Source organism: Euprymna scolopes, chromosome 16 (genome assembly GCF_053919585.1).
Source record: "Euprymna scolopes isolate OS-2025 chromosome 16, ASM5391958v1, whole genome shotgun sequence".
NCBI classification, from domain to species: domain Eukaryota; kingdom Metazoa; phylum Mollusca; class Cephalopoda; order Sepiida; family Sepiolidae; genus Euprymna; species Euprymna scolopes.
The window spans coordinates 131,454,504-131,475,972 of NC_136497.1; the positions used below are offsets into that span (position 1 = coordinate 131,454,504).

Sequence of the window (21,469 nt, forward strand, 5' to 3'; positions counted from 1 at the left end):
CTGTATGCTTTTCGAGCTGAATAAACATGTTACATTGAATAAAAACACAAAAAAAATATCCAGTTAGGTAGAAAAGTAACTTATCTTGCTTTTGATAACATTTATTTGTTATATATTTGTTTTTTGACAACTATTTTGAATCTATGTGTACAGTAATATAAACCCATTTTTTCTTCTAATTCTTAGTAAAATAGAGTTACTGCCCTTAGAACAATGAGTTAAGATTTCGAATTGCAAGGTTAGCTTTTTTTTTTTTTTTACATAGGCATCACTACTTATTAAGGCCAAGAGGCTACGTGAGGATAAGGGTTAAAGAGTATACAGTAGTCAATTGGACAATATAGTAATCATTAGTAATGGAAGTTCGGTAAATTTGCTAACTTAAGTGGAACGGCTCATCAAGAACTTGTTTACATTGAACTTGAAGGCAACCATATTATAGTCAACTGGAAAGCAGGCAAACGGAAGACAATTCCACAGGCGTGCAGTTCTAAGAAAGAAGCTTTATTCATGGAATCTACGTTTAGGTTTAGGCACAGATAAAGAGTGGGGGAAATTATTGATAGTGTTTTCAGCTAGAATGTTTAGCCATAGATTGGAGCTCAGACGAGCACTTGCCATGAAAATAACGATAAAGCAGAGACAGAATTGCAACATCTCTTCTGTGAGAAAGAGGTTGTAAGGAAGAGAAAAGGGCATCCTCTACGAGGCTATGAAGTCTATTTTGAACCCTATTAAGGCAGGATAAGTCCTTTATAGCAGCTCCTGCCCAGATTTTGCAGCAGTACTCCATCCTTGGATGTACTTGGCTTTTATATAGATAGAGAATTGCATCAGCAGTGAGATATCTACTGGATTGATAGAAGGATCCCACCATTTTTCCAGCGGCCTTGGCAACGGATTTGATGTATGTGTTCCATTTCAGATCAGGAGTAAAGGCCAAGCCCAAAAGCTTGTCAAAACATGAGGTCTCCCCAAGATGAGAACCATTCGTTCCAATTAGGATTAGGGTAGAATGTATTTTTCTTGACATGTCCTTGTTCTACAAGTATTTTAATGGTGAATGCTCTGATGAACTGCAAGCACTTGTGCCCCCACGACGTGAACACCCTCGACAGACCCGACAAGCTGCAAAATCCCACCCCCACACTGTAGAGATCCCTAGATGTAAAAGATCTTTCTACTCCAGTAGTTTCTTCCCCAGAACTGCTAGACTTTGGAATTCCATTCCAGGTCACTGCTTCCCCAACTGTACTGACATGCATAAGTTCAAGTGCAACGTGAACCAACATCTTGCTGCCCAAATCCCTACATAGTACCCCAGTAGGTGTTTCCCCTGATAGTAGCCCCCTACACCAAAGTGGTAATGTGCCTTGTTTGGGGTGAAAATGTAATAAAAAAAAAAAAAAAAAAAATGTCAATTCGGATGGTGTTAATTTACTGGCAAAAGTTTATGATTTGCTCCGGTGTCTGTAAATTTATCTAATCTTGTTAACTTTATGCTGTTTGTTAAAATAGAGTCGACAGATCGTTTTTCTTTTTAAAAATATGTGGTTTTTAAGCAAAAAACAACAGTACTTACTTAATTGTCATGTCGAAAATAGTAATATATCCAAAAATTATGAACATTCACCAACTAGAACAACTACTATTGTTTTTAATAATAAAAAAGAGCACTTCTACACAATTAGGACAGAAATTTGGGAAATTGTAAAACTGAATTTCACATGAAAACAATGGTATCTACATATTCCTCATATTTTTAAGATGATTATATTAAAAAAATTGCAGAAATCGATAAGGTAGAAAATTATTAAAGGAAATAAAAATAAGAATTTGATGAAAACGATCACAAGACACAGGAGAGTTCAAAAGGGAGGTAATTTTCTGTTTTGATTTAAACAAGATGGCCGCAATTTTTCATCTGCTAACATGATTAAAGTATTCCTTTTTGATAATTCTGTAATATTGAGGTAATTTCGATTGCATAATTTGGTAGCTAACATTGTCATTTATTAGAATTAACAAAAAAAAATCAGTAGAAACTATTGTTTTTTATCTGAAAACTCCATTTATCGACTACAGAATTTTGTCCTAATAGTGTCGAAGCGCTAAAATAAATATTTCGCTATAAGGCTAAAAGAATATGTCAACCATTACATTAATGAAAAAGGAGATAAGTATGTCTCCTATATTCGCAATCTTCAAAGTGTTTACATCTAGGGAAAATACAATTTTCCTCAATTTTCTACTTGATGAATCTTCCTAATATTTGGATATATTACTATTTTCGACATGACACTTAATTAAGTACTGTTGTTTTTGCCACACATTAAAAACAATCGATCTGTCGACTATCTTAACACGCACCAAATTCATTTTCATGTCCTCCATAAAAACTAATCTTTTCTTCCAATTTATTAAAAGTCGTCTGCAAAGCGCTTTTGTTATAGCTTTTTAATTGGCTAATCAACTTCCTCAGCGCTCGGCATATTCCGTAAGTTTACGTCAGTTTCCGGTCGAGCACGAGCCAACATGTGCGGAAATCTGGTACGCCAAGTGCAAAAGTACCGAGAACAGTAGTCTGCTCTTGCTGGAATTTAGTTTTTGTTGAAACTATGATTTAGTTTCGAATTCGAATTTTAATATCTCCTTATGTTTATTCAATAACAATATAAATTTAAATTTATAATACATTTATAAGACGGAGAAATAAAATAAATAAATTATATATAAAAAAAGGAATATTTGTTTTTATTTTGTACGAAACTAACTCTCCGACTCTGTATCAAAATGAGACAGACACCGGAAGTTTCTAATTCATTTCACACTGTTGTGATTTTTTCTAAAATTCTCTCTCAGATATTTTATTTTGAAAAAGAAAATTAAAACAAACAATGGATGATGAGCAAGAGACTTATAAATTATGGAGGATTCGTAAGACTATTATGCAGGTAAGTAAATTAATTGTCCGCTTTGTTTTCTTTTTATGTTAAAAAATATTCATTTATTTGAAATTCGGACCGGTTATTTTTCGGTTCTGTAATTTCGATTCGAAACCACGTGTTTCTGTTTTTACAGTTGCATTTAACAATAATGGTACTCATGCAGAGAGTGATCCGTGCTGAAATAATAACGTTATTATTTAAAAAGCCATTCTTAACATGGGGAGAAGAGGGTGTTTTATACTTTAACCTTACAATTGAATATAAAAAACAAAACTTTAAGGGTTTGTATTACTGTACACATAGATTAGAAAAAGTTGTCAAAAAACAAATATATAACAAATAAATGTTATCAAAGGCAAGATAAGTTACTTTTCTACCTAACTGGATATTTTTTTTGTGTTTTTATTCAATGTAACATGTTTATTCAGCTCGAAAAACATGCAGTGTTTACCGATGTATTGGAAAATTCAAAATGGCATCTGACTCTCTCTTTAACACGGTAAGTTCAGGAAAAGATGTTATAAATAATAAATTAGACAAAATACTGTTAGAAATTCGCTCAATATATGTTACCGTGACATAAGTTGACATATATTTGGTGTTTTTTTTAATAGTATTTTATCTAGTTTATTATTTATAACACCTTTTCCCAAACTTACCATGTTAAAGAGTGTCGGGCGCCATTTTGAATTTTCCAATATATCGGTAAACACTGCATGTTTTTCGAGCTGAATAAACATGTTACATTGAATAAAAACACAAAAAAATGTATCTAGTTAGGTAGAAAAGTAACCTATCTTGCCTTTGATAACATTTATTTGTTATATATTTGTTTTTTGACAACTTTTTCGAATCTATGTGTAAACCCAAAAAAACACTAAAACATTATCCAGTTTGGTAAAAAAGTAACTTATCTTGCTTTTGATAACATTTATTTATTTGTTATATATTTTGTTTTGTTTTTTTGACGAATTTTTCGAATCTGTGTCAATTGTAATACAACCCCCCAAAAGATATCGTGAAACTTGAATTTAACTTTAAAAAAATACACATAACATAAGTGCATCAAGCACCAAATTTTTTATTTATTATTTATTTATTTTTTTTTTTTTTACAATTCTTAGTAAAATAGGATTATCTTCCTTAGAATAATGAATTAAGCTTCCAAGTTGCCATCAATTTTAATAATTTATGATATATTATTATGGTGCTAATGCAGAGAGTGATCCGCGCTATTTTTTTAAAATCCTATTTCCACGTTCAATTAAAGTTTTATGATCTGTTTTTTATTCAATTGTAAGGTTAAAGTAGAATAGGTACAAAACACCCTCCCCTCCCGGGCCTCCCCATGTTAAGAATGGCTTTTTAAATAATGTTCTTATTTCAGCACGGATCATTCTCTGCATGAGTACCGATCTTTTTTTTTTTTTTTTTTTTTTTAATATGTCGTTTTAAGCAAAAATAATATTATGTACTTAGTTGTCATGTCGAAATTAGTAATATATCCAAAAATTACGAAAATTCATCAAGTAGAAAGTTATTTATAGTTAAAAGTAATTTTTACAGAAGAGATTAGGTAATTTTTTTTTTTTTTTTTTTTTTTTTACATGGGAGTTATCACTTACCAAGGCCCGGAAGCCACTCGGGGATAAGAATTATTGCGTGAGACTGAAGAGTTCACACACATAGAGGACATAACTCGGAACGAATATTTTAGATTACTTATTCATGGCATGCAGTATTTGTTGACTGTCACGGGTGACATTGGAACAAATATTTAGGAGACATTGCCAAGTCAGCTGCAAAGAAGGTGGGCTCTCTCTACTGCACCAGGAAAAATACACCTAACTTTATCCTATATCTCTACAAAGCTACCATTCATGGAATATTGTTGCCACTAGCATACAAGAGATTCTTTGGCCTTCGATCCAAGATCAAAGTGTAGATGCAAGGCTAGTGAGCAGCAAGTAGTTAGGGTTAGGAAAGTAGCCACTGAAGCTGTGAACTCTGATGCAGATACACGTAGCCATGTGTGGCTCAGGCAAGTATATAGCTAGCATCAAGCACCTAGACGGACGCACCCTGAGATCTGTGTGGGTTTTTGAGAGCATTTCAAAGAGTATTTCACGCAACAATACAATCTCCCTGTCCATGAATTTGGCGACTATTTGACTGACTCTCCCCGCCTCGAGGTGGCTAGAGCGACTAGTTGTAAGGGCAGGGTAACTGAAGCAAGTCAGCTGCAACAGATTGCCAGGACTCGCTGGTCTGCCTTACAAATTATATTTGAGGCTGTCGGCCATGTTGATACTGATTCTGACGGATGTGTTCAACCACTGGTTCGATAAGGGTTCCATCCCGGGTTAAGTCACCAAGGGAGTGATCACATTGCTGAAGAAAATGGATAGATCTGGCAGGGAAGAACTAGATGATTACAGGCCCATAACTCTGCTGAACAGAGAGCTAAAGATTTTGGCCAAGGTCCTATCGAATTTGCTGCAGGCCATTATTGGCGAATTTATCGAACCAGAGCAGAACTATGCAGTGAAGGGAAGATCGATTCAAAACAACTTGCACCTGATCCGTACAATCTTAGAAGGAGGGATAGAAGACGACATAGAAACTGCGCTGATCAATTCGGATCAGTTCAAAGTTTTGGATTGAGTCTACCATCGCTTCCTGGCATCAGTTTTGAAGGCCAGCGAGTTCCAACTGGGCTTCCGCAAATGAATCTCTGTACTGTACTGTGCACCAACGGCAATGGTACAGGTAAACGAAAAGCGTTCAAAATCCGTCGCTATCTGAGGCGAGAGGAGACAAGTCTGGTCTTACGCGGGATTGCTCTGCCTGGTGGATCGAAAACCAGAGCTTCTGTATTCACCGATGACATCACGGTCTTTGTGTCAAGCTTCCGAATGGTGATATGGAGTTCATGAGTGCAAGCGAAGCGTGGGATTGAATCTTTTGCTGATTAGGATCTGGTCTCCTTTAAGCACCAGCTGAATGTAAAGATCAGATGTGATAGGAAAAGATTATACTTCGAGGCCTGTGTGTGCATAGAGGTGCCAAGTTGGAGTTCATGTTCCCCGCCTAAGCATGGCGTGCACGGTTCCAGATCCTGCCAGACTCCAGACCCTAAAACAAACATTTAGACTAGGTTCTTAGCTAGCCGAGTGAATGGCTCCCTTCATCCCCAATAATAAACCTCCAAGATACCCACAGGTATGGCACAATTACGTTGACAAACCGGTCCTTGCCAGATCACTGAAGTTAAGCAACATTGAGCCTGGCCAGTACCAGATGGGTGATCATTTGGGAAGGCGAGGCGCTGTATGTACCTTCTGGGAAGGTTGGGCGTGGTGCCAGCACCCTCACCCCCTAAAAAGAACTCAGTCACTACAAAAGCATCTACAAAGTTGTAGATGGCCTATACCCCTGAGGAGCTCAAGGCTATGGATGGAAGATACCCACACGCCGATCCTTTCTTTTTCGTCCCCGGCTACCAATAAGCAATCTTGGAGAAACTTCACACACTTTAAAACGTGTAATCAGTTATAAATTCATACAGTGTTTATCGATATATATGAAAGACAAATGGCGGCAAACCTTTAGTCGAATATGTTAAGTTTGGGAAAATGAGTGCAAACTAAAATATTTTACAAAATACTGTTAGAAACCCATTGAATATATGTCAGCCTATGTCATGTTAATTAACAGTATAATTTTTTAGTTTGAACTCATTTTCCCAAACTTAACATATACAACTAAAGGTTCGCCACCATTTGTCTTTTTCAAATATATCGATAAACACGGTATGATTTTCGAACCCATTACACGTTTTAAAATGAGTAAAACCACTAAAAACCTTTCCAGATAGGTAGAAAAGTAACTTATCTTGCCTTTGGTAACATTTATTTATTATATATTTGTTTTTTGACAACTTTTTCGAATCTATGTGTATAGTAAAACAAACCCGCTGTTCTTTACATGGGGAGGTTGGGGGTGTTTATTCTGAAAAGCATTTTCTTATTTTCAACCTCCCCATGTTAAGAATGGCTTTCGAAATAAACACCTTTTGCAGGTGGTCAACCAGTGAATATTGACCCAACTTTCTAATTCACAATAACCTCTTACGTCTCAGTTGCAGTTTGTCTTGTTTGAGGTGAGCATGAGTTAAACAAAAAAATGTTGGCAGTGGTTGAGATGTTTATTAATTTGGCAAGTTGAAATAGAAACCCTAAACTTGTTCTTTTCTGTTCTAATTTTTGGAGATTAGGATTCGTTATTCATATTATTTAAATTGTTCGGACTACTGGTGTCATCTTGAGTGTGATTTTCACAATGTTTCGGTCGATGTAACCTCCAACCTTCTTCAGATGTATCTTTTTGAACTTTTTTTTTTTTTCCTTACATGGTGGTCACCATTTATCAAGGCTCGGAGGCCACTCGGGGATAAGAGTCATTGCGTGTACAGTAATCAATGGGATAGTATCGTAGTAATCGTTAGTGTTGGAGATTTGATAAAGTGTCTTAAGGGCATCAGGAATTTGTTTATGTTGGACTTGAAGACGTCCAAGTTGTAGTCAGGTGGGAAACAGGCAAACGGAAGAGAGTTTCACAGGCGTGCACTTCTAAGAAAGAAGCTTTGTTCATGAAATCTACGTTTTGATTTAGGCACAGATAAAGAATGGGGAAAATTATTGACAGTGGTTTCAGCTAGATGGAGGTTTATCGTGAAAGATTGGCGAGGGGGGGGGAACCAGAGATTGGAGCTCAGACGAGCACTTGCCATGGAAATGTTTCTGTCAAACTCTGGAATTTGGAATGGAACCCTTTATTTACTTCACGCAAGGACCCGTGGCGCAGTGGTTCAGAGTACTTTGAAAAATCAATTGTAAAAAGTGATATTTTCCTCAAGGTTGAAGGTTCAATCCTCAGTGTGAGCAACTGAAAAATACAATTGCGAATTACTTAGCACTTCTATCCAGTCATGGCTGACGGAACAAGAGCACGCTACCCCCGTGAAGTAAATAAAGAGCTCCGCTCCAGGGATCTACATTGCGAGTGAAACAGTCGCATTTGCAAGTGATTTTTTTTTCAAAGTGGTGATTAGAAATAATGAAACATTTATCTTTTGGCGATTTGCATTTCTTTCACTGACAATCTTCCAAAGCTTACTATCGAGTGAAAAATATCTTTTCAGCATTTTTTTTTTTAATAAAACAAGTTAAATTATTTAAACAATAAAAGTTTAATAGAACAATATACTTTTTTCTTTCCTTTTTTTTTTTTTTTTTTTTTTAACGAAGGATGTTTAAAAAAATATCTGAATAAATCAGAACGTTTATACCTTAAAGTATCAATATAAAATTTATTGCATATTAAGAATTACACTTATTTAAAAAAAAAAATGCCGAAAAATCTTTATGATGTACATACTCGTCAAAGAACGAAGATGTCGTATTCTAAAAATTATGTGGGTTTGGCTTTTAACTTTTCTAATTGACTAGTGAATGAAAATATTTAGTTGTCAAAGGTCAACTAAATATAAATTTTTCCATAGAGCCCTGCGCTCACAAGTTCGTCCGTACTCTTGAGTTCATCAGAAACCTTCTTAAGTTCGACAAGATACACCTGAAGAAGGTTGGAGGTTACATTGACCGAAATGTTATGAAAATGAAACGCAAGATGAGAGCAGTAGTTCAATAAGTCCAAATAACATTCTCTTTTCTTTTTTTATTTAGATTTGTCACGATCGTGGATACCTTGTGACACAGGATGAATTGGATCAAACTTTAGATGAATTTAAAGAACAATTTGGTGATCGACCAAGGTAAATTTTTACTTTTAGCTTGATCATTTGCTTTGAGGGGGAGGGGAGCTGATATTCACCCTCTGACAAACCCTAAAATAACCCCACCAGTACGTTTATGTACCAATTGATGACAAAGGGCAGAAATATCTTTTAAAACTCGTCTAACTACAACCACTGTAATGAATATTTCATGAAAATTTTTTTCAAAGAACTTTTTATGCGTGGAACAATACTGCAGGGCTGCTTTTCAGCTGACTACAACTGTTTTTACCCAGGAGCGGTGAACAAACTAAAATCAAATAATTTTCTATTATAGATATGTGTGTGGGGTGTTTATACTGGGTCTCTTTTTTTTTTTTTATAGTTGCTTTTCTCATATTTAATGAGTGTTCGTATTGTCTAGTTGTTGTTGAGTACAGGGCTTTGTGTTGCAAGTAAAACAGTAACATTTTTTTGCAAGTGATTTTTTTTCTTTTTTGCAAGTGATTTGTTTTTTCTTTTTTGCAAGTGATTTTTTTTTTCTTTTTTGCAAGTGATTTTTTTTTCTTTTTTTGCAAGTGATTTTTTTTTTCTTTTTTTGCAAGTGATTTTTTTTTTCTTTTTTGCAAGTGATTTTTTTTTCTTTTTTGCAAGTGATTTTTTTTTCTTTTTTTGCAAGTGATTTTTTTTTCTTTTTTGCAAGTGATTTTTTTTTCTTTTTTGCAAGTGATTTTTTTTTGTTTTTTGCAAGTGATTTTTTTTTGTTTTTTGCAAGTGATTTTTTTTTGTTTTTTGCAAGTGATTTTTTTTTGTTTTTTGCAAGTGATTTTTTTTTGTTTTTTGCAAGTGATTTTTTTTTGTTTTTTGCAAGTGATTTTTTTTTGTTTTTTGCAAGTGATTTTTTTTTGTTTTTTGCAAGTGATTTTTTTTTGTTTTTTGCAAGTGATTTTTTTTTGTTTTTTGCAAGTGATTTTTTTTTGTTTTTTGCAAGTGATTTTTTTTTGTTTTTTTCAAGTGATTTTTTTTTGTTTTTTGCAAGTGATTTTTTTTTGTTTTTTGCAAGTGATTTTTTTTTGTTTTTTGCAAGTGATTTTTTTTTGTTTTTTGCAAGTGATTTTTTTTTGTTTTTTGCAAGTGATTTTTTTTGTTTTTTGCAAGTGATTTTTTTTTGTTTTTTGCAAGTGATTTTTTTTTGTTTTTTGCAAGTGATTTTTTTTTGTTTTTTGCAAGTGATTTTTTTTTGTTTTTTGCAAGTGATTTTTTTTTGTTTTTTGCAAGTGATTTTTTTTTGTTTTTTGCAAGTGATTTTTTTTTGTTTTTTGCAAGTGATTTTTTTTTGTTTTTTGCAAGTGATTTTTTTTTGTTTTTTGCAAGTGATTTTTTTTTGTTTTTTGCAAGTGATTTTTTTTTGTTTTTTGCAAGTGATTTTTTTTTGTTTTTTGCAAGTGATTTTTTTTTGTTTTTTGCAAGTGATTTTTTTTTGTTTTTTGCAAGTGATTTTTTTTTGTTTTTTGCAAGTGATTTTTTTTTGTTTTTTGCAAGTGATTTTTTTTTGTTTTTTGCAAGTGATTTTTTTTTGTTTTTTGCAAGTGATTTTTTTTTGTTTTTTGCAAGTGATTTTTTTTTCTTTTTTGCAAGTGATTTTTTTTTCTTTTTTGCAAGTGATTTTTTTTCTTTTTTTTTTTTTTGCAAGTGATTTTTTTTTCTTTTGCAAGTGATTTTTTTTTTCTTTTTTGCAAGTGATTTTTTTTTTTCTTTTTTGCAAGTGATTTTATTTTTGCAAGTGACGACTAGAAATAATAAAATGCTTATCTTTTGGCGATTGTATTTCTTTCAACAATCTTCCAAAGCTGATATCTTTTCAACCTTTATTTTTTTCTTTAATAAAACTAGCAAAATCAAATTGTAACGAAGCGGTGCGTTCTTTTGGTAACATAACGCACATGAGAAAATCAGCAGCAGCCGTTAAAGCATGTACGCAAATTGATAAGTGTGCACATGCTGATGTCACGGGAAGGAACAGAAGAAAAACAGAAATGGACAACACGTGGTCAAGCAAAGGAAGCCAGCAGACATGTTTTGACTCTTAGGTGGCGAGAGAGAAAATGCACCTCATAGTTGAAAAAACGGAAACGTAAGCGCTGACAAAAACATGTGTATGAAAAAGCATCTTGGCAGTTACGTTCAATGCGTGAGTGATATTTTGAAACGGTAAAGCGTGTTGTTGAAAATTACTGGAATAAATGCTTTTTGTATTCACCTAAAAAAAATACTGAGTCAAAGCTTTTTATGTCCTTTGCTTTTTTGTTCCTGCAATGGTACCAGACGACGTGTAAGTCCAAGAGGTTTGATATGGAACGACATGATTAAAGTGTAACGGTCATGTTACAAAATTATTCAAACAATAAAAGTTTAAGAGTACAATGTTCTCTTTTCTTTTGCTTTTTTCTTTTAATGAAGGCTGTTTAAGAAAAACATCTCTATAAATTCGAATGTTTATACCTTCACATCTCAATATAAAATTTGGTGTATATTTAGGATTAAATTTATTTAAAAAAATACAGAAAAATCTTTATGATGTACGTACTTGTAACAAAACAAAGATGTCATATTCCAAAAATCATGTGCGTTTGACTAGTGGACAAAACATTTAGTTGTTAAAAGTCAATTAAAAATAAAATTGTCCATAGAGCCATAAAGTGTTTCATCTGTTTACTCAGATGAATACAACTTCTTATATATGAAAGACACAAGGAGACTTTTGCTGAGTTTCTTCAAGGTTTTATTGGAGAGAATAGACTTAAAAACAGAGAGACTACATTACTAAAATTATTTACTTAGTTTTTTCACTTGAGAAATTGGACGCAATGGATAGAGGCATCATGAACATTCAGTTTTTATTATTTCCACATTATTGAACGTGTCTCAATCATAGGGCTTCCTGAAAAGAACTAATTTTAAAATCTTTGGGTTTTTTTCTTTTGCTTGAAAATAAGATGTCATGTCACATTCCTGTTTTGTTTAGTGTGTTTGACCTCTGTCCCTGCCTTGTCATCCATCTTTCATTCAAGCCTGAGAACGATTCTGTTTTACACATCCGAGTCAGCTTGACATGTACTATTGTGACCCTTGTCAAAATTAACACTAGCTAATTTAATTGTTACTTACGTAGGGCCCCTGATATGTAATACAACATGGTCATTGCTAAGTCTGATGTAAACAAATTTTTCTTAACTACTTATCAAATTTTGATCATTTAACCTATCGTTTTTGTGGTTAAATAATCAAGTGTTAACTATTCTATGTGTATGAAAAAGCATCTTGGCAGTTACGTTCAATGCGGGAGTGATACTATCCCTGATAGATTGTTAACTATGCTCCATTTCTAACTAATTTCTAACTAATTTCCGGGGTTAAATTCAACTCACTCCTGTCAAAACTCACTACACTACTGCCAAAACTTGCTACTCCAACATTCAAATCTAAATCAACTAAGTCTCTGAAAAATCAGAATTTTTTTATATTTAAACCAGAAGCATCTCATTTGCATATGAGATGACAAGATTGCCAGCATATAAAGAGAAGCAGCCTTTTTTTTTTCTTCATTTTTTTTGTTTGCACTGGACACCACAGGCTACTGAGAGAACAGGTTTGTGCCAATTTTTAAGGCATTTAGTTAGTTTTCAATCTTTGTCAGTTGGCAATGATCTTTACAATCTCATTTGCCATTATCTTTGAGTGGCTTTTCAGCCTTGATGATAGGTGTGTGGAAATTGAAACCTTCAGGCTCGATTGTCACCATTTAACTCTGATAATCGGAGAGCAACACAGCCACGTCACTTCCTGTTTCTTATATCTCTCTGCTTTTTTTCTGCTGAACTCTCGACCAGTGAACATGTAACCAAGAACCGTTCCGGTTGGAGTGGCCACCCAACCAGCGCTCCTGACTAACCTGTCAGCCTCTCATCAATTGCAAATAATGTTACTTCCTTTCTCAATGAACTCTTATTCTTACCATCTATATCCTTATTATTTCTCATATTTATGTAAATAAATCTACATTCTTTCACTAATATATAACAATATGTTTTAGTCATCATTATGTGACTTTTTGCTTTTCAATCACTCTACCATTCAATTCATTTAACAACATGGAGGATGGGATCGTCTATAATATAAGCAGGCCATCCTGTCCCCTTCTACAGGTGACATTCATAAAATATATATTTTTTATGTAATTTTCTTTATCATACTAAAATGTAAACTTTAAAAACAAAAAAAACAAACAAATCAACTGTTGGACATTCATGATGAAACTTGGTGGACAAGTCAGACATAATGTTTCAGAATTTTTTAGAGAGTTGGTAATTTGGATTTGGATTTTTTAGATTACTGTTCTCATCTTAAAGTGTTTTTTCCACTGGTTGTTGTGGATTCGGCACGTCATTGACATAAGGCGAATGTTTGCATTTTAGTTTCAAGAGCGGCCGGTAGAGGGCATTTGTCAGACTAGAAAAGGGTCGATAACTCATACTTTTATTTTGATATATGTTTATACAATCTTACTGTGAAAAAAAATCTTTCTGTACAAAAAAAGTATTTTTAAACCTTTATAAATGTTTCATGTTTTTTAAATTCTATTTTGATCCATTAACAAACTAAAATTATCTATAATAAAATATTTTGCTACATTATCCTTCATGGCTGAGACAATTTTTATTTTTGTACCTTTTCTCCACGTTAAAAAACGACCCTGGTGTCTAACTCTGTCCCGTGGGGAGGCATAGTAAATAGGTACATTGACAAACAAATTATATTTTGATATGTTTATACAATCTTACTGTGAAAAAAAATCTTTCTGTACAAAATTAAAGTATTTTTAAAAACAATCTATAAATGTTTCATGTTTTTTTTTACATATTTTTATTTTCAGTTAAAATCACTCATGAAAAGAAATACTATTAAAACTTTAAAATTATATTTTGATACATTTTTTATACAATAAATGTTTTGATTTTCATATTTTCCTTATTTCGTTATTATATATATTTTTGCGTTCTTCGAGACACTTGTTTATATTTGAGGATCACAGAATGACCGTAGAGGCCATTTAAAGAACAGGAGTCGATAACTCATCTCGGACGCCTGATGTAATTGACATGCAGAAGTGCCATGGATTCTATCCCGTACAAACTCATCACGCTCTACTCATTTGCGTTCTAGAACTGATAATTCAACGTTAATCCTGGTGACGCTAGTTGAGGATCACAACATCTGCGAAAGAAAGTGAGGTGGTTAGTCGTCCTTGTATGCTTTTTTTTTTTTTTTTTTTTTGGTAGCGTTTTCCAAGACTTTTCCATTTTTGTATTAATTCAGATGCATACTGAGTTGATATTTTTAATTTTTGAGATGAAGATTGATTAGGTATCATTAGGATTCTTTGTACTATCAGTGTTCTATGGACAAATTTATCTTTAGTTGACCTTTGACAACTAATATATTCGTTCATTAGCCAAGTAGAAAAGTTACTAGACAAATCTATGTGAATTTTGGAATATGACATCTTCGTTCTATGACGAGTACATACATTGTGAAGATTTATCTGTATTTTTTAATAAGTGCAATTCTAAATATGCACCAAATTTTATGTTGAAATTTAAAACTATAAACATTTATATTTCTTCAGATTTTTTTAAAACGACCTTTGTTAAAAAAAAGGTATATTGTTCTATTAAACCTTTTATTGTTTAAATAATTTGACTTTGTTCATTTTATTAAAAAAAAAACTTGAATAGATATTTTTCATTCAGTAGTAAGCTTTGAAAAATTGTCAGTGAAAGAAATACAATCGACAAAAGATAAGCATATCATTATTTCTAGTTGCCATTTTGAAAAATACCTCACAAATGCGACTGATTCACTTGCAATGTAGAGCCCTTACTACTGTTTTCAAAATGAGCACAGTAGTCTGAAATAATCTGAACAAGAGCTGCTCGGTGTATCCAGCCTTGATAGTCCAAAAAATTCTTCTTTACATGTATTTTGTTGAACTCAGAAATATTTTTGTCGAACTTCGAAATCTGTAAGAACCCGTGCTGCAGTGGTTAGAGCATTTGGAAAACTTCAATTAAAAAGTGATATTCTCCTGAAGGTTGAAGGTTCAATCTTCAGTATCACTGACTGAAAAATACAGTTGTGAATTACTTAGGATATCTATCCAGTCATGGCTGACAGAACAAGAGCATGCTACCCTGTGAAGTAAATAAAAAGTTTCTGTCAGAAATTTCGTCCGCATTCCCAAGTTTGATAGGACACACCTGTGGAAAGTCGGAGGTTACATTGACCAAAATATTGTGAAAATTACACTCCAGATTTTAAAAAAATAAAAATTTTTTTTTTTTATTACATTTTCACCCCAAACAAGGCATATTGCCACTTTGTTGTAGGGGGCTACTATCAGGGACATAGGCATCAGGGGTACTGTGTTGGGAGTTGGGCAGCAAGATGTCGGTTCACATTGCACTTGAATTTCTGCATGTCAGTATAGTTGGGGAAGCAGGGACCCAGCAGGGAATTCCAAAGTTTAGCTGTCCTGGGGAAGAAACTACTGGAGTAGAAGGCTCTCTTACATCTAGGGATCTTTACTGTGAAGGGGTGGGATTTAGCTGCTTGTCGGGTTTGTCGGGGGTATTTACGTCGAGGGGGCACAAGTGCTTGCAGTTTGTCCGAGCATTCACTGTTAAAGTACTTGTAGAAAGGCAGAGGGATGCAACATTTCGTCGATGGGACAGGGGCTGAAGTTTAGATGACAGTTCAGGACCTATCAGATTGGCAACTCTCTTTTGAACCTTGTCTAGGAGCGAGAGACTAGTGGTAGATGCACCAGCCCAAATATGACAACAATACTCCATACATGGGCGAATGGTGGCCTTATAGAGGTATAGGATACTTTCGGGCGTTAGAATCTTTCTAGCACGGTAGAGAGAACCTACCTTCTTCGCAGCGGTCCTGGCGATACTCTCAATGTAATTGTTCCAACTCATGTTTTCTGAGAGCGTTAGGCCGAGGAGTTTAAAGGATGTACTTTCAGATAAAGAGTCATTGGCCAAATTGCTATTGGTGGTAGAGAAGAACAGTAATGCGAAGAATCCAAATAATACAAATACACTGTGTTTGGTGATATATATTAGTGATGGGATGATTCCAATATTTTTCCAGATTCTGATACAATCTTTTAGATTCCAGAATCCAATAAAATTACCGATTCCAATTTTGATGATTTTAAACTTTTTAAATATGTAGCTATCGAGTTTTTTTTTTTTTTTTTTTTTTTTTTTTTTTTTTTCCATTTTTCAGATTTATGAACAAAAGCAAATAAAAAAAATAGACAGAAGACTCTTTTTTGGCATTGTAAAATAGGCAAAAAAAATTTTCTGGTACTGATTCTGATGTCACAAAAAGTTCTGATTTTTACAAGTCTCGATTCTGAATCCGATTAATCGTCCAAACACTAATATAAAACTTTTTTTTTTTTTTTTTTTTTTTTTTTGTCATTAATGGAAGAGAAGATCTCTGAAACACGTCTTCCCAGTTAATTCGATAAAACCCGAGAGAGAGACTATTTCTGTTGCTTTCGTCATGTACTTGCTTTTTTACGTCGCTTCTAATCAAAACTTTTTATTTTTTAATTTTTTTCCAGTGAACGTCGTCCTGCCCGCAGTGACTTGATTGTGCTTGTTGCTCATAATGATGATCCTACAGGTACGACACTTATCTGCGTTTGATTTCTTGATTTTAATATCTTCTTATCACTGTCGCACAGAAATGCAAATCGTAATCGGGCAATGGTCAGTTTATTTGCTGCTTCTACATTTACTGACCCGCTCAGGCTCACTCAGCAGATGACAAAATAACTGGAAAAGGTCGGCCGAGCTTCTTCAATTTTTTGACAAACGTGCTGCCTGTTTTTAGCTAAAACAAACCCATGAAGACTATTTTTTTGTCCCCCCTCCCCCCATAAAGGAGGGATTGGACCAAGTAATTCACCCCTTTCATCCGTTCGTTTGTCTGCACTTTTCTCAATATCGACTCCTTGAAATTTTTTGAAATTTTGCACAAACATTAGTCATGGTGAAAGTAAATTTTTGCCAGAACAGATTTTCTCGGATGATTTTGGTTGTCCCTCCTAGATGCCATTATAGGGGTAAAATGTTTCTTTAATAACCACTTCCTGAATTTTTAAAAAATTTTGCACAAACATTAGTCATGGTGAAAGTAAATTGGAAGGGAACCATGTATGCATGGCTTGTTATAAATTGGAAGAAATAAAAAATTAATTTTAATCGCACAAGTTAGGGTTGGGTTAGATACGTTTTTTATTTCATTTATTGTATTTCCATGTTTTTCCTGTTTACCGTTATAATTTTATCGTGGCAGTTTATCGGTTCACAATCGGCCGCTTCCGGTTATTTCCGTCAATGACTGAGCACACCTAAGAAACTTTGTTAAAACAGTGAGTCGGTAAATGAAGAAGTACCATTTTTTTTTTTAATTGTCTTTTATGAGTTATATATTTATTTGAATAAAATAAAATACGCATCAAGTGTGCTTGAAAGCCAAATCACAATGTAATGTTAGGAAAATAAACAAATATTTTACTCGTTTGAAATTCATAACATAAATATATTTCAGAGGTATACTCCATCTTCAGTATGTTTTTTTTTTTTTTTTCTTTTCTTCTTCCTTGCCAGGTTGTAAAGTTGGAAAAAGAAAAGTGTTTGTAAAGAGTCACGCGTTGTATCTCAGCGGTTGTATTTTGAAATGTTGGAACATGTATTTATTTATTTATTTATTTTTTTTTGTTTCAGATCAAATGTTTGTGTTCTTTCCGGAAGATCCGAAAGTTGGGATTAAGACGATCAAAACGTATTGCCAAAGGATGCAAGAAGAGAATATAACAAGAGCCGTCATCATCGTACAGGCTGGGATGACACCCTCTGCCAAACAGGTAACGGATTCCTTCTTGTTGCCCAGCTGCAAACAGGCTGGTGATAGTGGTATATCTTGTGACGCCAGGGATTTGAGTTCCCCGATATTTTAGCAGAATTTAGCCCCCAAAAAGTGGAATTCAGCCTTTTTTTTAATATATAAAAAAGCTAAATCACTAAAATCTTTGTCCAATTTTTTCCCCGTTTAAGGAGAAAGTATAAAATGGATGTTGGATTTACTTTTGGCAGCCTCATAATTCCTGTTTTCCTTATTGTGCCCTTTAGTCCTCACATTCTGTGAGCAATATTTCTGACAAAAGAGAAAGAATTGCTGTCTTCTGGGCCGGAATTTATCCATCTAGCAATTTTTTTTTTTTTTTTATACAAGGGAATTATTACTTATCAAGGCCTAAAGATTACTTGAGGATAAGGGTGAATGAGTGTATGGTTATCACTGGAACAACAGTATTGTAATAGTGGTGGAAATAGAGTAGAAATGGATTATTTAGGAGGACAGCTGAACAAGAACTTGTTTACATTGGACTTGAAGACAATCAGTCAACTGGAAAGCAAGCTAGCAGAACAGTTCTAGGAAAAGTTTTGTTCATGGAATTTGAGTTTAGATTTAGGAATTGATAGAGAGTTGAGGAAATTGTTGATAGTCGGTATAGCTAGTTTTTGACCTTTAGTGTTTTGTTAGCTTCTTGCACCAAGTGGCTTCATGCCTTGTCTAGAGTGATTTTCATAAAAAAATAAATTGGTTGGATTTTATTTCTCTTTCTCTTCTTTCTTGTGGTGGACTCATTGCAGTGAGCCTTCCAAGTCTCTTTGGCTTCCTCTTTTGCACAGGGTATATAGCTCAAAAACCATTCCAAGATTAGTGAAGATGCCCGGGAGAACATCAAAACTGATATCAAACCTACTTCTGGTTCACAGGTCTACGGTGTTCGTTGCTGGTCCGAGGACTGGCTTCTGCGGACCGTTGTGCATCATGCGCATTCATCCGAGATGCTGTGTGTTCTGGCTCAACCCATCCTTGGTAAATGTCATAAAAAGTCAAAGTCAAGGCGGTATCATTTTTTTTTTTTTTCTCTTTCTCCATCTTTTTGTATTGTGACAATTGTGTCAACACAGTGAGGTCTCTGAACCTCTCTTGCGTTGTATTTCATATTTTGACATGCCTGTTGCCACCATAATTCCCTCGATAGTTCTTAACCGCAACCATCACACTAACTGACTGCTCTTATCAGTGAGAAAATGGAATAAAAATCTGTCGTTATTTCAAATGAAATTTCCTGAAAGGTTTTGCGAACTTCTTTAATGCATTTACCAAGTTTCAATAATTTTAGGATTTTCTTTAATAAAAATTACGAAAGAAAAGTATCCCACTCCCGACGCAATCCTCTACCTGTATAAAAACCAAATAAGTCCCATGATAATAATTTCCCCCATTCATTATCCGTGGCTAAACCTAAACGTAGATGCCATGAACAAAGCTTCTTTCTTAGAACTGCACACCTGTGGAACTCTGTTACGTTGGCCTGCTTTCCAGCTGACTACAACTTGATCATCTTCATTTTATTCTATCACCTAATCAATATTGCTTTTTTTTTTTATTCTCATTTTCCAGGCACTTACTGACATGGCCCCCAAATATATTCTTGAACATTTTCTTGAGGCAGAGTTACTGGTCAACATCACTGCACACATGGTAAGTCTTTTTTGGAGTACCTACAGATTAAGACACAGTTGAAAGTTACTGTTTTAAATAAATTAGCAGGGAAACTTGAGATATTTATGTACCAGGCAAAATATAGATATCTGCATCAAAAATTAGGAAAAATTATGGTTCTGAAGTTTGGAGATGAGGAATATTTGGATTCTTCGGACTAATTATAAATAATAGATAATATATAGATAGGCAGTAATAAATATATATGGGAAAAATATATTTATTCAATTATATTTTACCCTTTATTTATACTAATCCTTTTATTTATGCAGTTCGGTGTATGTTAAATATAACCACAGAACATATATAAATAAATGACAACATGTCTATATTCCAAACTAGCAGCTGCGTCGCATCAGCACACACAACGCCGAGTCAAACATAAAATCGAGTACACTCAACATCAAGTACACTCAACATCGTCTTCCCATCAACGCTTACCTTGTGAACTCAGAGTATAGGAAATTCCCATATGCACAAAACAAAATCACTGAAAAAACAAAAAAATACCCTAACTAAGAGTAAGGATGATGAGTAAACGTTGGATGGTTAAAATTATTACGAACTTGCCAGAATTCGAACCTGGAATCTTCTGATCCGTAGTCAGACACGTTATCCATTGCACTACAAGTCCTGTCTGTATGCCGAAAGATGTTACCGTGACTGTATACAGACCGTGCTAAATTCCATTGACCTGGTTATGTAACTTTTCGACTTGCACAAAACGGCCCAAAAACCCTTATTTTGGGCTTTTTGTGTGACTCGGCATTATTCATTATGAACCATGTAGGGACTCCCACCTTTCAGGGAAAAAAATTTTTTTTTTCAATTCGGTGAATCCGTTCGAAAGTTTTATTGGTATATATATATACATACACATAAATATATATATATATACACATAAATAAATAAACATACACATAAAAATATATATGCATACACATAAATATATATATACATACACATAAATATATATATACATACACATAAATATATACATACATACACATAAATATATACATACATACACATAAATATATACATACATACACATAAATATATACATACATACACATAAATATATACATACATACACATAAATATATACATACATACACATAAATATATACATACATACACATAAATATATATATACATACACATAAATAAATAAACATTTAGAATTTTATTAATAGTATAGATTCCAAGATGTTGTCCATCTTACCATTTATTTCTTTCAGCATGTTAAAATTTTGCATTCTTGACAGCACGAGTTTCGTAGGGCAGAAACAATCATAATTATTAATGTCAGTGGTTTAATCTTTTCCGCCCTGACGAATTAGAACTCCTTAACTTCAAAGGAAAATAAAAATAATATGGGAATGATTTACTTAAATCTGAAAAAAATCTGAAGAGTAGTTGCAAGTGTTAAAAAAAAAAAAAATTTTTTTTTGCATAAATATCGTAACACACAATTGTAACTGCTCTAGATGTTTTTGCGTTTACGTATTTATTAGTTTTTATATATAATGGCTTGAATTAAAGTTTAAAAGGCAAAAGTCAAGTATCATGGTTCAGTTGTGCTCTAAACAGAAACCTTTATTTCGAATGTGCTACTGTTGCTTTTATATGTTGGGCCTTTCGCCTTGTGTGGTAATAAAACTTTTCAAATGCATTTATGATGTTAGGCTGTATAGAGTGTGAACTTTGGTCAAAATCGCCTATACCTTCTTTCAGCAGATTATCTTAATTATCGATACTTATTAAAGACATTCTGATACAGAATCTGTCTAAGAACACTGCCAGGCACATAAAGTACCTTTGTGTGAAATTTCATAAAAATCGACCCAGCTGGTTTCGAGCCCATAGGGAATAAACGCACATATACACAAAGTACTAGGTACGGGCAAAAATGGCGGAGGGATATAGTTTTGGAAGCCGATTTATCATAATTTTTTTGTAGGTTTCCAACTACTTTTTGGTTGTATTTGAAAGATTAAAGACTAAA

The 21,469-nt window shown here is 33.7% G+C and overlaps 1 protein-coding gene across 1 annotated transcript in view; it reads left to right on the forward strand.

The window, feature by feature from the left end:
• LOC145296091 (DNA-directed RNA polymerases I, II, and III subunit RPABC1) overlaps positions 1–21,469 on the forward strand; it is a 112,744-nt gene that overhangs the window by 16,426 nt on the left and 74,849 nt on the right. The window contains exons 2-6 of the mRNA XM_080142231.1: positions 2,863–2,954; positions 8,693–8,781; positions 16,442–16,503; positions 17,610–17,749; positions 19,360–19,440. Of these exons, the coding sequence (XP_079998357.1) occupies positions 2,898–2,954; positions 8,693–8,781; positions 16,442–16,503; positions 17,610–17,749; positions 19,360–19,440 (429 nt within the window). The 5' untranslated portion in view covers positions 2,863–2,897. The remainder of the gene's footprint in view (positions 1–2,862; positions 2,955–8,692; positions 8,782–16,441; positions 16,504–17,609; positions 17,750–19,359; positions 19,441–21,469) is intronic.